Source organism: Zalophus californianus, chromosome 4 (assembly GCF_009762305.2).
Source record: "Zalophus californianus isolate mZalCal1 chromosome 4, mZalCal1.pri.v2, whole genome shotgun sequence".
In the NCBI taxonomy this organism is placed as follows: domain Eukaryota; kingdom Metazoa; phylum Chordata; class Mammalia; order Carnivora; family Otariidae; genus Zalophus; species Zalophus californianus.
In genome coordinates, this window is record NC_045598.1 from 901,676 (window position 1) to 917,795 (window position 16,120).

Sequence of the window (16,120 nt, forward strand, 5' to 3'; positions counted from 1 at the left end):
GGACAGGTGTGACAAAGCCTGATCAGGCCAGACGGAGAAGTCACTGCATCCCGTGACCAGGACCTCGGCCGGTGGAGCAGCGCCATGGCCCACCTCCCTCCTCTCTCCCAGGCCGGCCTTTCGAGGATGGGCAGAGCTGCTCTGTCCCGTGATCGCTCAGGCTCTGGCTCTGCTCTCCCGTAGGTGCGAGGGGTTTGGAAGGAGCTGCTGGTGGTGGTGGTGGTGGGGGGGGTCTCTCCCAGGAGCGGGTGAACGCTAGCCCCCTCCCCGCGCCGCGCTCCTCAACTGCCTAAACCAGGTTCCCGGGACCTGTGACCCCCACAAACAGCCCCGGGGAGGAGGCCGCGGCGCCCGTCGGTCTGCAGGCGCCCGGCGGGGCAGCGGGAGGCGGCGTCCAGGCCTGGGTCGCCTCCCAGGCAGCAGTGCTGCGGTGGGGGAGAGACGGACCCCCCGGAGGGGGGGCGCGGCTAGGCGGGGCGGGAGCTGGAGGCGGGGCGCTGCTGCGTGGTTCAGGGGCGGGGAGGAATCCGCGCGGCTCCGGAGTGCGGCGGGGCTCGGCTGCAGGTGGGGGCGGACGGGCGGGGCGGCTGGGGGGCGGCCCGGTTCGGGGCGGGGCGGGCTCCGGGTTCCGCGCTCCGTCCGCCCTCGCGCCCGCGCTGCGCGCCCTCCCGCTCCCGCCCAGCCTGTGCCGCTACCGCGGCCGCCAGAGAAGCAACTTCTCGAGCGCCCGCGTCCGGCGGGACCCCGGCGCCGCCCCCCGTCCAGCGCCGAGCGCCGAGGCCATGGACGCGCTGGCCGGGCTGCTGCCCCCGCTCCTGCTTCTCTGCGCGCAGCAGCACCGCGGCACCAGGTAAGCGAGCCGGCGTCCGCGTGCTCCCAGGGTCGCCCTCGGTGGGGAGTACCCTCTGTCTTCATCCCCACCCCCACCCCCTGTTTACCCCATCCCCCTCATCTCTCCCGCCGACTCCCGTCTTCATCCCCCCGTGTCCACCCCCATCTTCCCGCTAGGACTCCCCCCCCACCCCGTCTCCCCCGCGGGCGCTTCTCTCCGGACTCACCGCGCTGCTGCCCTTGGGGCGCGGGCCGCGGCCACCCCAGCTGCGGCCGCCCCGGGTGCTGTCCGCCGTCCCGGTGCTGAACCGGCGCCGCTCGGCTGGACGAGGGCGTGGGAGACGCTCCCAATTCTCCCGGGTTCCCCGGGTTCCCCGGGTTCGCTGGGGTCCTCGGCCCCAGAGGCACTTGGCCGGTCCCTGGCTGGCTGGTGCCCTTCCAGGCGCGGGCTGAGCGCTCAGCTCGGCACGAGCGGCAGGCAGGCAGGAAGGAGCGATCCTGAGGACACGGGGGAGGAGGCTGCTCCTTTTCCCATGGGAGCAGAGCTACACAGACGAGCTTCCGCCGCAGCTAGCAGGGCTGGGGTGGACAAGATAAGGGTTGTGTGCGGTCGTCAGAAAGTTGGGGCCCAGGACGCTGTGGAATCTCCTTTCAGGGGCCGTTTCAAATGGAATCCACTGAACTCCAGAGTATGCAGGTGGGAAGGAGCCTGCTGCCTCTGGTGGGGGGTGGGGGGCGAGGTGGGGTGGGAAGTGAGGGGGTGAGGGGGTGGGGGACAGCAACGACAACTCAGGATTTCTAACTGTTGGGGGAGGGGAGGAAGGAAGAGGTTAAGAAAAGGGTCCCCCTGGGCTGTGGCTTCCTCCCTTTGGCTTCGGGACCAGTAGGGTCCCTGCTGGCTTGGCTCTGCTCTGGGGACTGGAAATGGGCTCCAGGTAGCCCGGCTCCCATGCACTTATCCTAGCCACCTTCCACGGGAGATGTGAGGGGCCTTTTTGAAGATCCTCTTGGTACAAGGGCTGCAGAAAACCAGAAGGACAGCCCCCTCCCCCAGCGTTCCAGGCTTCTGGATCCTTGGAAACTGGAAAATGTTGAACATCAGCCTGTGTTTGGTCTGTAGGCACTCAGGCAGCACATATCAGGGAGGTAGGGGAGATGTGGTCAGACTTTCCTTGTTGGTGGTTGGGGGGCAGAACCAGGAAGCTCTGGGTCTGGCCACAGTGTGGCCCTTGTGCCCAAGACCACAAGCAGCGCTGTGCCACCCCTGTGCTCGGGAGCGCTTTGTTCTTTTATCGAGCTCCACGGCCCCTTTCCCTCTTCTTGCTTCAAGGTAACGGGAAGGGCAAAGCGCTGAGGCGTGGCCATGGACGTATGTGCTAGAGGCCTGGGATCAGCTGTGGGCCCAGCACAGCCACGTAGCTGTGACTCTGAAATCCCAGCTGCTCTGAAACCCAAAGTCTTAGCCCAAGTTTGACACCGAAGCTCATTTGGTGGCAAAACCTGTTCTGCTCTTACATGAGTCTCATTCACCCTACTTTTGGGGCCTACTTAAACTTTTCTGCTGGGAAATTCTCCAGACACCCCCCCGCACCCCAAGTCCATATGTGCATTATATCGCCTTTCTAAAAGCGGAAACATTCTGCACTCTGACCCACATCTGGCTTGGGGTTTGGGTAATGGATGTGTCTGTTTGCCTGTGCAGGGAGGCCGGCAGGCTGTGGCCCCAGCCGGGAGGAAAGCCTCTGGGCTTTGTGGGCCTTGGTGGGCGACCTTCAGACAGCGCCGTGCTGTCAGCCTGGGGCCTCCTCTCCTACCAGCTTCTGTTTCCCTCCACGCCAGAAGCCAGGGGTACAGCACCCTCCCTTCCCTTGGTCCTGGTCCTCACCCCTGGAGTGGCGTGGGAGGACAGGAGGTGCTGGCTCTGGCCGCTGCTGCTCAGGTCAGATCCTGGGCTTGCTGGTGGGAGGGTGTTGGCGGGAGAAGAAGGAAAGTGCTGTGCTGCATCGGCGGGTGGGGCCAAAGCTGTGCCTACCCCGAGCCCGAAGACCCACTCGTGCAGCAGGTGCCTGAGCTTGCCGGCCGCAGCCCCCTTGGCTGGCCCCCTCTGGGTTGCTGGCACCTCCACCTCCCTGGGGAAGCTCTGTCTGTAGCTCCCGCCTTGTCAGCTCACTGTGCGACTGTCGCCGTGTTCCTCTTCCCCTCGTAACTGAGGTGCCAGTGCAGCTGTCAGGGACCGTGGGCTTGTGTGTGCACGGTGGAAGGATCCTCGGAGGGAAGAGGGCCCGCCGCCTTGCTCAGCGACACCCACCTTTTCTTTCTGTCTCCAGGGACACAGACAAGTGACAGGGTGGGCTTGTTTCTCAAGGGGTCAGTCGAGGGAGGGAGGCCTGATGGTTCCTGACAGCTAGGTGCAAGCCGCAAGTGTTTTCATGGTGCGTGCTTCATCCCAGGAGTCTGGGCGTGTGTCTCTGAGCTTCTCTGTTTGTCTACACAACAGGAGCCCCCACCCTAGGCCATCGTTGGGTCCAAGGCCATCAGATGAAGCAGAACCTCTCTCCCAAGGTGCTGGTCAGAGTCCCCATAAGCTTACCCCATGCTGAGCAACCCCCACATGGAATGTGGACCCCGTCCACCCCTTTAGCTGCCTACCTGAACCATGGGAGGAAAGCAAGGCCCTCCACAACCCAGGCTGGCATGCAGGGCATCCTCCTTGGATGGCCCTTGACATCTCTTCACAGCTGGAAAAACAAGCAGCCCCTGTCCTAGGTGAGAAATGAGATGGGGCCAGGAGCCTGTCCCCTCCGCACCCCCTTAGGGTTGACAAAGGCTGAGAAGTCCACTGGCATCCTTCCAGTTCAAGGTGAGCTTCATGACCAGGGGCTTCCCCACCGTCTTGCCTTCATGCCTGTGAGTGCGCATGGGACCCAGCCGAGGAAAAGTGCGCCTGCCTGGGCCACCACCCTGAGGCCAGGCTTGGATGGTGTCTCCTGACAGCCTTGTTCCTGGCAGGCTAGCCGCTGCAGCAAGATGGCAGCTGGGCCAGTCCAAAAATAAAACCTAATTCCAGTTCCTTTCCATCCGACCTTCAGGGTGACCTCCATTTGTGTTTTTAACTGGGCTTTACTTGGGGCCAGGACTTCATTCAAGTCCTTCTTATACTTCGTTACCAGATCACCTACCCTACCCCCGCCCTGGACCAGGTCATTGCCTGGAGGGACCAAGGCGGTCCTTTGGGATAGGTCAGGGTTTGTGAGTTTCCTTCGCTAAGGAGCCCTTGGTTCAAATTCGACCTTCTTTAAAGGGTCGGTATATGAAACAGAAGAGGGGTTGTCCCAGGCAAGCCCTCCCGGTGTTCAGCATTATTACAGAGTGACACAACGGTGCTGTTCTTGAACGCCCTCCTGAATGCCCTCCTCCCTTCCTGCCCGACTGGGGACGGGCCCTGCCCTCTGGCCGGGGGGCGGGGTGTGTGCATTTCCTGGGGCTGCTCTAACAAGTGACCACAAACTGGGGGGCTTAAGACCATAGACATTTATTCTTTCCCAGCTCTGGAGGCCAGAAGCCCGAGATCAAGTCTGAGGACAGGGCCGACTCCTTCTGGAGGGTTCTGAGGGAGGATCCGTTCCTGTGCTTCTCTGCAGCTTCAGGCGCTGCCAGGGTCTGTGGCATCCCTTGCCTTGTGGCTGCATCTCTCCGATCTCTGCCTCTGTTGTAACACGGCCTTCTCCCTGTGTGTCTGCTTTCTCTTCTTATAAGGACACCACTCATTCGGTTTAGGGCCACCCTAATCAAGCACGATATCATCTTAACTAATTATAGCCCAATTTCTGAGGTTCTGGGTGGACATGAACTTTGGGCGACGCTGTTTGCCCCAGGACAGGTAAGCACAAGCAGGGGTGGGTAGCCTTTGGCAGTCTGGTGTGTACCGGCCATACCCATGCAAGGCGGCCCTGCTGCAGACAAACAGGACCACAGCACGGGCTGCCAGTGGGACCCGCTCGCGACCCTTGGCACGGGCCCCCACTGCTCTGAAAGGGATAGAGAGCAGGAGGTCGGCTACAGTGTCCCCATGGGCCCTTCACCTTGCCCTGGGTCAGGTTTGGGACTTCACCCATCCCCCCTTCTCCCTGGCCCTCAGCTTCCTGGTCACACATCTCTTCTCTCAAGTCACCTCCTGCAGAACACTTTACCCTCAGAGGCTGAAAGGGAGGCCGTGTGCCCTCGTCAGGGTCCTCCGAGGTTATTCATCGAGAGTCTCCAGGGTTGGGCACTCTGCCTGACCCAGCAGGCTCGCTCAAGCCCAGGTGGGCAGGAGGTAGCTGAGCAGAGAGGCTGGTGGGTGAGGTGGAAGAGTCTTGGGCCCTGCTCCTCCCTGGGGCTCCCTGGTTTTGGCAGGAGTTACTGGGACTGGCCAGGTCCAGCCTGGAGGGGCTCTCACAGTGGCTCAGGCCCAGCAGGGGACCTAGGCTCCATCCCTGGCACCCAGACTGTGACCAGTGGGCCTTTGTTTCCAGAGCAATGAACGATATTGGGGACTATGTCGGCTCCAACCTGGAGATATCCTGGCTTCCCAACCTGGATGGCTTGATGGAGGGCTATGCTCGCAACTTCCGGCCTGGCATTGGAGGTGAGGGCGGCCGGTGGGGGCACGGGTAGACTCCTGCATCCAGCTGGGTGTGTGAGCCTCGCTGGCTCTGGGATGGCTCCCCTGAGGGGTACATCTGCAGTCCCCAAGGGGTGAGTCAGGCTTCGACAGCTAGTCCCCTCAGGGAGACAGCTAGGAAGATGGATCTCAGCATCTCATTGCAGACGCTCACCAACACGGTCCTCCCTGAAAAACCCTGGCTAAGCCGTGTCCTGCCTGGCTGGGTTTTCACTGGGTGGAGAGCCTGGCCTCAGCGCCTCCCTTGCAGGGCCTCCTGTGAACGTGGCCCTCGCCATCGAGGTAGCCAGCATTGACCACATCTCGGAGGTGAACATGGTAGGTGCTGGCCAGCCTCTGCTGCACCCCTGCCCTGGGCCCCCAGGACAGGAGCAGGGCTGACGGCCAGGGGCCCTTCCGGCCTCTGCAGGAGTACACCATGACCGTGTTCCTGCATCAGAGCTGGAGGGACAGCAGGCTGGCCTACAACCACACCAACGAGACTCTGGGCCTGGACAGCCGCTTCGTGGACAAGCTGTGGCTCCCGGACACCTTCATTGTGAACGCCAAGTCCGCCTGGTTCCATGACGTGACTGTGGAGAACAAGCTGATCCGGCTACAGCCCGACGGGGTGATCCTGTACAGCATCCGGTGAGCCCGGGACCGGCCCCGCCAGGAGGCTCTGCTGGGAGCTGGTGGGCTGTTGGCAGCCTCCGGCCTCCAGCACCGCTTCACACACGGCCGCTGCGGAGGTGGCCGCCGGAAGCCCGCAGGTGCAGCTTTTTGGCCGACGCGGTGCCTTCCTGTTTTTATGCGGGGGTGAAATTCACATAACATAAAATTCACCATTTCAACGCGAATGATTCAGTGGCATTTAGTAGATTTGCAGTGTTGTGCAAACATCACCTCTATCTGATTCCAGAACGGCTCATTCCCCGAAAAGGGGACCCCGGGCCCATGAGCACTCACTCACCCCTCCCCCCGCGTGCCCCCACTTGCTTCCTGCCCGTTCTGCACATTTCGTGTCCTTTTGTGTCTGCCTTCCTTCCTCTAGCGGTGTTTCTGGGGTTACCCCTGTTGTGACGTTTGTCAGTATTTTGTCCCTTCTGTGGCTGAGCAGCATTCCATGGCCTGGCGCCCCCTCATGCACTCACGAGCTCTGGGCGGCTGCCACGTGCCGGCCGTCGTGGGTTGTGCTGCTGTGAACATACACGTACATGCATTTGTTTGAACACGAGCTTCTGACGTGTGCCTTTTGAAAACAGCATTAGCTGCCAACACTTTAAAAACCGAGAGATTTATGTAAGAATCTACATTCTTCTGGAAAGTCAGAACGTTTGGCAGCCCGGGCTTTCTCCCACACGGCCCGGTCAGTGGGGATGCCCAGAGGCTGTCCTTTAGTGCAGGTCAGGTGCTCAGCCGGCACTTCCCTTCTAAGCCCCCAACGTAGCCACACAGTCAAGCACTTTGAAGGACGAAGAAAGTGAACGAAGCCCAGCTGCGATTCCTGAAGACCCACAAGTATCTGTCCACGGACCGCAGCTTTCCGTTCTCCCCCCGATGCCAGCACCTTGCCGACAGAGCCTGAGAGGCCGCTGGGCCGCCCTCGCTGGAGGTGGCCCTCTGGGTGGGGGGCTGGGGCGTCTGTGCCTGTGGGGGCAGGAGGACCACAGCATCTCGGGCGCCGGCTTCACTCCTGGAGACCTCACCAGCATGTTGTCTGGGCAGAATCACCTCCACGGTGGCCTGCGACATGGACCTGGCCAAGTACCCCATGGACGAGCAGGAGTGTATGCTGCACCTGGAGAGTTGTGAGTGCCCTTCCGGGGGCCGGGACAGGGTGGGGCTCCGCTCGGGGCAGGCGGTGCTTGCATCTCCGGTGGCTCTGCTGGGGGAACACAGGGAACTCACACTGTCGGGGAGCTTTGCAGCTGGCCTGGCTCGGGGACCAGGAGGCAACTGGGACAGGCCCCGTGCAGTCAGAGGCCTGGGCTGAAGAGAAGGAAGACAGAGCTGGAAGGCCTGACCAGCCCCGCCCTCTTCCCAGGGGTCAGTGCCTTGCCAGGGACAGACGGGTGTGGAGCCCAGATGAGGCACGTATTTGTGTCGTTCGGCCAGCCTGACAGCCCCTGTGGGTCACCTGCAGATGGTGACCTGCCCTTTGTGCAGCTCTTCTGGCCCTGTCCTCCTGCCTGGGGTGCTGGGCATGGCCGCAGGCCTTCTTGCTCCTGGCTGGGTCTTCCCGGGCTGTCCCCTGTCTCTGCTGTGTCAGGCTCCCCGTGTGGACGGGGTGCTCCTGCTGGGGGCTTCCAGGGGCTGGGGGACACCAGGCTCCGCTGCCCACCTGGGGCTCTCCTGCAGATGGCTACTCATCTGAGGACATCGTTTACTACTGGTCTGAGAACCAGGAGCAGATCCACGGGCTGAACAAGCTGCAGCTGGCTCAGTTCACCATCACCAGCTACCATTTCGCCACAGAGCTGATGAACTTCAAATCCGGTAACGCGGCTTCTTGCGGCCTCTTCCTATGGGCCTGGCTTGTGGTTTTCTGGCACTTTTAACTAAGCTGTTAGTCGACTCTGAGGACCCCCTGAGGAGGCAGCTGGAAAGCCACGGATGGGCACAGGCTGCACCTGACCCGGGGACTCAGGACGCCACAGTGTGGACGTGGGTCAGGCTTTCTCTGCCTTATTGCTGTCCTTTGCTGCTTCCTGGAGGCTAGCAGTGCTTGGGGTTTGGGAAACATGAGGGGCGAGGGCGTCAGGGGCCACACCTCCTGGGGCTGCCTTGTCTCCTGCCCACTCCTGCCCCTTCCCAGCTCCTACTGTGCGGTCACTGGTACCAGTGAGCCCCGCTGGCTCTTTCCTTTAGCTTGACTGTGCACCGAGGAGGGCCAGGAGAGGTGAGCCGGCCACACGGTGGGGAGGGTCCCCTGGGCCCGTGCAGCACCGGAACCTGTCTCCTCTCCTTCCTCTGGGTGGCCCTGCAGAGAGCCAGCCTCTCTCCGGGGACAAGACTCAGGGCAGGGGAGACCCCTGGCCTGTCAGGCTGTGTGCGGGAGGTGACGAAGGCAGGGTTCTGGGGTTCACAGTGGCCCCCAGTGCCTGCCAAGCCTCCCACTTCGCCCGAGTGCCGCCACGTGTGGGGGTCGGGCCCCAACCGGGAGCGTTTCCCCGGCAGCCGGTCAGTTCCCTCGGCTCAGCCTGCATTTCCACCTGCGGAGGAACCGGGGCGTCTACATCATCCAGTCCTACATGCCCTCCATTCTGCTGGTCGCCATGTCCTGGGTCTCCTTCTGGATCAGCCAGGCGGCAGTGCCGGCCAGGGTGTCTCTAGGTACGGGGCCCTGACCGTTCCTCGGAGGGAGGTGGCAGGAGTGCGGGAGCCCAGAAATAGGACCCCAACCCTGCTAGCCACAAGCTCAGGCCTTGCCTCCCAGCCCCTTGCTCCCAGCTGTCCTGGGTCAGCGGCCAGCCGGGCCAGGCCAGGCCAGAGGAGCCTGACCTGCCCCTGGGCCAGGGGTAGGGGTGCAGGGAGATGACAGGGGCACCAGCAATGTCACCGCCCCTTCCCAGCAGGTATTACCACGGTGCTGACCATGACCACGCTGATGGTCAGCGCCCGCTCTTCCCTCCCACGGGCCTCAGCCATCAAGGCGCTGGATGTGTACTTCTGGATTTGCTACGTCTTTGTGTTTGCCGCGTTGGTGGAGTATGCCTTCGCCCACTTCAATGCTGACTACCGGAAGAAGCAGAAGGCCAAGGTCAAGGTCAAGGAGCAGAAAGCAGAGGTGAGGCTGAGCCTGCTGGCCCTCTGGTGTTCAGGATCAAGGACAGCCTCTCCTACCACCTCCTGGTGCCCCCAAGCCCCACCCCCAGCACAGAGGGGCAGCAGTGCTGGGGTCACTTTTCCTGGGACCCACTCAGGACCCTCTGCCCACTGCTCTGGGGAGGTCATCTGCAGCCCCCCTGTGCACGAGAGCAGGTCCAGACTCTGGCCCGTCCTGCTGCTGGACACGGGCCCAGGTTGGGGGTCCTGAGGTGGCGGGAGCCTGCCCTCGGCTCAGCCATGTCTCCTACTCTCCCCACACCGTGCAGATGGATGTGAAGAACGCCATCGTGCTCTTCTCCCTGTCGGCCGCTGGTGCCACCCAGGAGCTGGCTGTGTCCCGCCGGCACTGCCGCAGGCCTGGGAACCTCATGGGCTCCTATAGGTGTGTGGACATGGAGACGGGAGAGGCCAGGAAGCAGGGGGAGGCCCGCGCGGGGGGCCAAGGAGGCCTCCGTGCGCTTTTCAAGCCCATTGACGCAGACACCATCGACATCTACGCCCGCGTGGTGTTCCCTGCGGCCTTTGTGGCCGTCAATGTCCTCTACTGGGCGGCCTACACCATGTGAGGCTGGAGGTGGGGCTTCGCCTGTCCTGGAGCCCCCAGCCCCTAGGAGGGAGGCTCTTGGGTTGATGTGCCTGCTCTGCCTGTTTCAAAGGGGGCCTGACAACAGGCCACATAAAGCAAGAGGAAAACGTTGGCCTCCCTAATTACCCCAGGCTCTGTCCCCACCATCACCTGGAAGACCACCCTGGGGTTCTCCCGTGCACCTCTCCTGCAGACCCCCGGCCTGGCTCCTCCTGGGCGGCAGAACCAGCCTGACCCGAGGTGGAGCCAAACAGGCTCAGGGGCCTTGAGGAACTCTGCATTCAATTCAGAAAACAATCCTGATTCTAGGCATGTGCTCTGTGGGCTTGGGACCAGGTCATGGGAGGCTGGGCGTGGGCGGTGCTGCCTTCATGGTGACATGGTGGAGAATGGCATCCATAGGCCTTGGGTCCCAGCATGAAATAAAACAAAGCCTTCAGCTGCTGGCTGTGTTCTCCGTCTCTGAGGCTGAGCTGCGGCCGCAACCTCGCTGACTAGAGAGTTGTCCTCGAGCTGTGGGCTCCCTGGGCTCAGGACAGAGGGGTTTAGAGCTGTGTCTCACAGGCGAGCCATGTGGTCACGTCCCTGGGCATCGGTGGGAGGGGTGGAAGTGCAGAGACCTGGAGCTTGAGGAGCCACACCCCACCTTGGTCTCTGGGTCCCGTGGCCAGGGTGCCACAATGCTGTCTTCCTGGACGTGGTGATGGGCGAAGGGAGGCTGCTGAGTCCCCACAAATACCACTCAGCCCCTTCTCCTCTCTGCTGCCACCAGGGACGTGGGGTGACAAGGCTGCAGCAGGGTGATGGGGGTTGTTGGTCACTGGAGATCTGAATAAGGGGGTCCGGATTTTCCATGGCACCAAAGCAGAGCAAGTCAACACACTCAGAGGGAACCGGAGCCGGCAGTGAGAGAAGCTGCGGTCACTGCAGAGACCGGGCAGCCAGCTCCCGTGGCCAAGGTCAGCCATGGGCATGCTGTGCTGTGGTCAAGGTGGCAGCCAGGCAACTGCCCAGCTGGCCCCATGGTGCCCCTCCTGATGGGCCCCCCCAAGCCACCTCAAGGGGAGCATGATGGTGACTTTGCATGAATCAGACTCTGTGAATCAGGTGGCCCTGCCTTCTGCCTCCAGCCACACAACCTGCCCAGGGGTCTGCAGCGTCTTGAGGCCGTGGGGACAGGAGGCTAGAGGATGCTTACTCCCAGAGGCCATAGCTGGCAGAGTGACCATCGAGTGTCCAGCACAGCCCTGCAGGGGAGCTGCTTCCCAGAAGACTCGGCCGCGTCGAGGGCAAAGGAGGGCACTGGCCCATCTGCGCAAACCACAGCCCAGGCTTATCAGCCCTCCCCCTCCCCTCTCCCCTCCCCCTCCAGCTCCCCCTCCCCCTCCCTTCCCTTCTCCCTCCAGCTCCTCCTCCCCTCCCCCTCCCCCCCTCCCCTCTCCTCTCCCCCCTCCAGCTCCCCCTCCCCCTCCCTTCCCTTCTCCCTCCAGCTCCTCCTCCCCTCTCCCCTCCCCCTCCAGCTCCCCCTCCCCCTCCCTTCCCTTCTCCCTCCAGCTCCTCCTCCCCTCCCCCTCCCCTCCCCTCTCCCCTCCCCCTCGAGCTCCCCCTCCCCCTCCCTTCCCCCTCGAGCTCCCCCTCCCCCTCCCTTCCCTTCTCCCTCCAGCTCCTCCTCCCCTCCCCCTCCCCTCCCCTCTCCCCTCCCCCTCCAGCTCCTCCTCCCCTCCCCCTCCACTCCCCTCCCCCTCCCCTCCCCCCCTACCTACCCCTCCCTTCCACTCCTCCTCCCCTCCCTTCCAGCTCCCCTCCTGCTCCAGGTCCTCCTCCCCCTCCCCTCCCCTCCCCCTCTGGCTCCCCCTCCCCCTCCCTTCCCTTCCCCCTCCAGCTCCACCTCTACCTTCACCTGCAGCTCCAGCTCCAGCAACTCCTCTAGCTCCAAGGCCCCTCACCTCCTAAAGACCCCTCTTGGTGCAAGGCTGCCACTTTGTCCCCTGCTCTCAAGGACTGGGCTGCAGAGCTTGGCAGAGTCATCCCAGTGGACTGGGCCAAAGGAGCAAGACCTTCAGGATCCAATGTGACCAGAAGCTGCCAATGGAGTGGGCCTGGGGGCCAGTGGAGAGCAGGGGCTGATGAGCAGCCGAGCTTGGATCTGGGTCAGCTGGGGATCCGGGCCACCTCAGGACAGCAGGGGGTGTTGGGGGCAGCCAAGCCTGGCCAACTCCATAAACAAGGACAGCGATGCCCAAGGACAGTGGCCCCTTTCTCCCTCGCCCCCTCGGCACCTTCTTGTCGGCATGATCCCATGCAGGGTCACTGCCCCCTCCTCCCTGGAACCTGGAGAACTGCCTGGGGTCTCGTGTCTGAGCCCCAGATGGTGCACTGAAGCTACCGGGCCGGGCTCAAGGCTGCCCACCCTCCCCAACCCTGGAGGCAGCCAGGGTCCTGTCCCAAGTCCTGTGCTGCACCGAGGAAGGCCAGGTAGGGTAAGCTCCATCCCTGGGCCTCCAGGGGATGTGCAAGTAGGTTCAAGGTTCATGGAGCCGCTGAGCTCACCTGGGTGCAGGACCTTGCCCCACCCCATACCCGCCTGTCCCCACTTCCCTGCAGCTTGCTGACTGCCCTCTTTCTGCTGCACATAACCCACAAGGAGCTATTTAAAGCCGGCCTTTGTGACTGCCTGGGGCACCCACGCGGCGAGGCCCACCCGGGCAGGAGCCTTCGCCTGGTTCTGCAACCAGCAATCACTCCCTCCAGCCTGCAGGCTGCTATTTCTGCCCACATATTTACAGGGCCAGAAAAAAGGGACGGGAAGGGCTGGTGCTTTTTAAACGCTGAGTTCTATTCCGGTGGTGATGAGATGGGCAGATTGAAGGCCGGGGCGGATCAGGTTTGCAGCTGAGCGGGGCCAGCTTGGGAAGGAGATGTCAGCAGTTCCTGTGTCAGAGGCATCTGGGCCGGCTGTGTGTGTGGGGGGGTGGGGTGGGGGGGGCTGCCTCCGGTTGTGCCTCATTGCAGCAGGGACAGTTTTGGGGGGCTGGTGGCTTCCTGGTCTGTTGTCTCTGGCAGGGGCTGGAATGTACGTGGCCAATGCAGACTTTGAGATTCCTCCCTGAGAGCTGGGACAGCTCCTCCCCAAGTCTGGAGGGTCAGGGGCAGTGCCTGCAAAGACCTTATTTCCAAATAAGGACTGGGTAGGCATGAATCTGGGGGGCACACTGTTTAACTCAGTATAGGGGGTGATATCCCAGAGGCAGGAGTGGAGGAAGAGGAAAAGCTGACAAGGTGTTTTACAACCTGAGGCGGTCGGGTCCCAATCCCACTGGGGAGCCTCTGCCCAACACGTGGAATGCACCTCTGAATTGTCCTTTTGAAGAATGAGGGACTGGGGCGTTTGTCACCCACTGCCACCCCAGGGCCACCTGCCTGCAAGCTCAGGACAGCCCTGCGGCACTGTGGAAAGTTCTAGAGGGGCTGCTGCTTGCGGCAGGTCAGTGCAGGGGCTGCGGCACGGGCACCACAATGGTGGGGAGTCATCCCTGTAGTGCTCACATCCGCTCAGGACATTGCTGGTTCCTCAAGGTGGTGGCTGTCACCGTGCCACCAACAAAGACAACCCCGGTGGGCACGAGAGGCCACAGTCCATCCCCGTGGCTGCAGGTGCTCCTGAGAGTCATGCTGTCCCCCCACCGCCCCCATCTGTCCCTGCCCAGCACCTCTGCTTGCTTCGGTAGTCTCCTGGTCCCGAGGGCTGAGCCTCGGCTGCCTGGCCCTAGCTGGACTGTGTGTTGCTGCGGTGACCCACTCTATGCCACGGGTGTGGAAGCCCCGAGAGGTGAATCCTGCAAAACTGAAACACAAGCATCCCGCTCGGATTTCTGGCCGCTGGAGGATTCCCACTCACCACTGCTCCTGATGGGCACTTTGCAGTGGGGCAGGGCGGCACAATGGTCCAGTGTCACCTTCACCCAACATGTAAAACTGGCACGTCTATATACCAGGAAGGAGGTGGCATCCCCCCTTCACTTGATTGTAGGGACCCCAGCCCCACATGAGGCCACAGATTTCAGCTGGGGGAGAGGCGTTGAAGCCGTGGGATAGCTGACCTGGGCACCTGGGCCACCTTTTCTGTAACTTTTTGACCCTCGAGACTCGCTTGATCCTAAGCCAAGTGATGCCTTTCCACGGTCTGCGGACAGCCACTGTGCCCACTTAGCAATGTCCGTGGCGGGCAGCTCTGGGTATGTCTCCACTCCACATTCCGTGGCCAGGTGCTGTGGTCCTGGTTGGTGCCAGGACCCAGTCTCTTCTTGGGAGCCACTTTTCATGGGGCAAATAGCTCTTTGGTGTGGCCTTGCTGCAGAATCCTAGGGGCCCTTCCATGACACTTTCCGACAGGGGCTTGGCAGAGACCCACCACCGGCCTCTCGAGCACCACTGGACTTCCTACCAGAAGGCCCGAGAGACAGGAAGGCTGGCACCCAACCTGGCCCTGCTGATCACACCAGCGAACCGGACGGGAATATGAAGGGGGCTCCACTCCCGAATTCTTTGTGTCTTTGAGGTTGGCCTTAACATCTGTGCTACCACCTGGAAGGAGGCGTCCTTCTGAGTCACTCTCTGCTGGGCATGAGGGCAGCTTCACACCGTGGCTGGCCTTTCTCCATCACAGGGCGCTCGCCCCACAGGACAGGGAAACACGACAGGACCCTGGCAGTTGCCAAATAAATCCACCCATGAGGAATGTGGGGACCCGGGAATGACCACAGGATGCATCCACAAACCCACTGAACCCATTCCGAGGGGCACATGGGCCAGGACTCCATTTACCATTGACATCCATAAGCCTTCGTGCTACCTGGGGGCCAGTTTTGACATTTTCGGTTTCTTGGTATCATTGTCAACTCAGACCCTGTATCCAAAATCCTTCAAAACTGTGGGTGTCCTTTGTCCAGAGTAGCGTTCCCCTAAATGGCGGCAGGAAAACTCTGGGGGGATCTGTATCATGAACGTGCGTGTGGTAGTGAAGAGCCCTTCCGGGAGGAGACCCAGCCTCTCTTCCACAACAGGGGTCTGGACTGGAGAACTGGCTCACCTGGGAAGGAGACCCAGTTTTCCTTCTTTTTTTTTAATTTTTTACTGTTATGTTAATCACCATACATGACATCATTAGCTTTTGATGTAGTGTTCCATGATTCATTGCTTGTGCATAACACCCGGTGCTCCACGCAGAACGTGAGGAGACCCAGTTTTCTATCGTGGCTTCTGCGATCGTTCCTGCTCATACAAGTCAAGCAGTGCCCTAGTTAGCGGCTCGTCTAGTTACCCAGGGCCGCTATGGTCCGCGAGCCGGCACCACGTATTCCCGCAGGCGCCTGGTTTCCTTCCAGACCCTCTTCCCGTTGCCGTAATGACCCCGCCTTGGCCATGATGATGAACTGCAGCCATCTTTCTCCTGCTGCAGCTCCCATGGCAGCTTTCCTCCCCTTAACACCGGCCATGCAGATCAGCCATCGCCGGCCGGGTACCCTTTCTGGTTGCTTTTGTGAAGGGCGTGTCTTCCAGGCCCTCCTCGGGACCCGGTAAGCTGGTGGTTCCTATGGCCCGCACCCTGCACCGCCCCCAGCCTTGGGCGTATTCCTCATACTCGTCCAAAGATGTTTCAGTGTCTGCACCCCATGGGTACTGGCCACCATCACGTTCCAGCCTCAGAGAGGCACCCCAAGTGTGTTAGGGCTGGCTCCACTCTGCTGGGGTGTTCATGCCTAGTTGTAGGTGAGTGCCCCCATACCAGTAAACTGCCCCCTGCCCAGCCTTCCATTCCACACAGCCCATCCAACAGTCTTCAGACCCGCTCCGTGCTTGACCTCAGGTTTCTGCCGGTACATATCAGCCAGGAGCTGCAATCCCTCTGAGGGTGAGCTCTTCCCTCCAGTGTGGTCCTCGGCACCCCTGCTCAGCTTTGTCCCAGCTGTTGGTTTGGATGCAGGGAGGGAAGGCGGGCACAGATTCTTAAGAGGCCAAGTGTAATAGGTGGAAAGGTTTGTCAAGTCCTCATCCCTGGTATCTGTGAATGTGATGCTGTTTGGAAGTAGGGTCTCTGAAGATGTAATTAAGATGTGGGCTAAGATGAGGGCATATACTGGATGAGGGCGGGTCCTAAACCCAGCCACTGGTGTCCTTATACGGGAGGACACGCAGACGGACACAGAGAAGGCCATGTGAAGACAGAGGCA

General features: G+C 61.7%; 1 protein-coding gene across 8 annotated transcripts; it reads left to right on the forward strand.

Moving 5' to 3' along the window:
* Positions 1–625: 625 nt before the first annotated feature.
* On the forward strand, positions 626–10,354 carry GABRD (gamma-aminobutyric acid type A receptor subunit delta). Of its 8 annotated transcripts, none has more exons than XM_027617962.2 (12): positions 626–850; positions 3,647–3,691; positions 4,378–4,711; positions 4,970–5,135; positions 5,346–5,458; positions 5,745–5,812; positions 5,904–6,124; positions 7,202–7,284; positions 7,835–7,972; positions 8,654–8,809; positions 9,049–9,263; positions 9,571–10,354. In XM_027617962.2, exons 5-12 carry the CDS (start codon positions 5,350–5,352, stop codon positions 9,868–9,870), a joined length of 1,290 nt encoding a protein of 429 aa, XP_027473763.1. In that variant the 5' UTR covers positions 626–850; positions 3,647–3,691; positions 4,378–4,711; positions 4,970–5,135; positions 5,346–5,349; the 3' UTR covers positions 9,871–10,354. The 8 variants fall into 8 exon arrangements, with proteins under 8 accessions (XP_027473763.1, XP_027473838.1, XP_027473589.1 ...); XM_027618037.2 differs by having other exon boundaries at positions 4,378–4,489; XM_027617788.2 differs by lacking the exon at positions 4,970–5,135.
* The last annotated feature ends 5,766 nt before the right edge of the window (positions 10,355–16,120 follow it).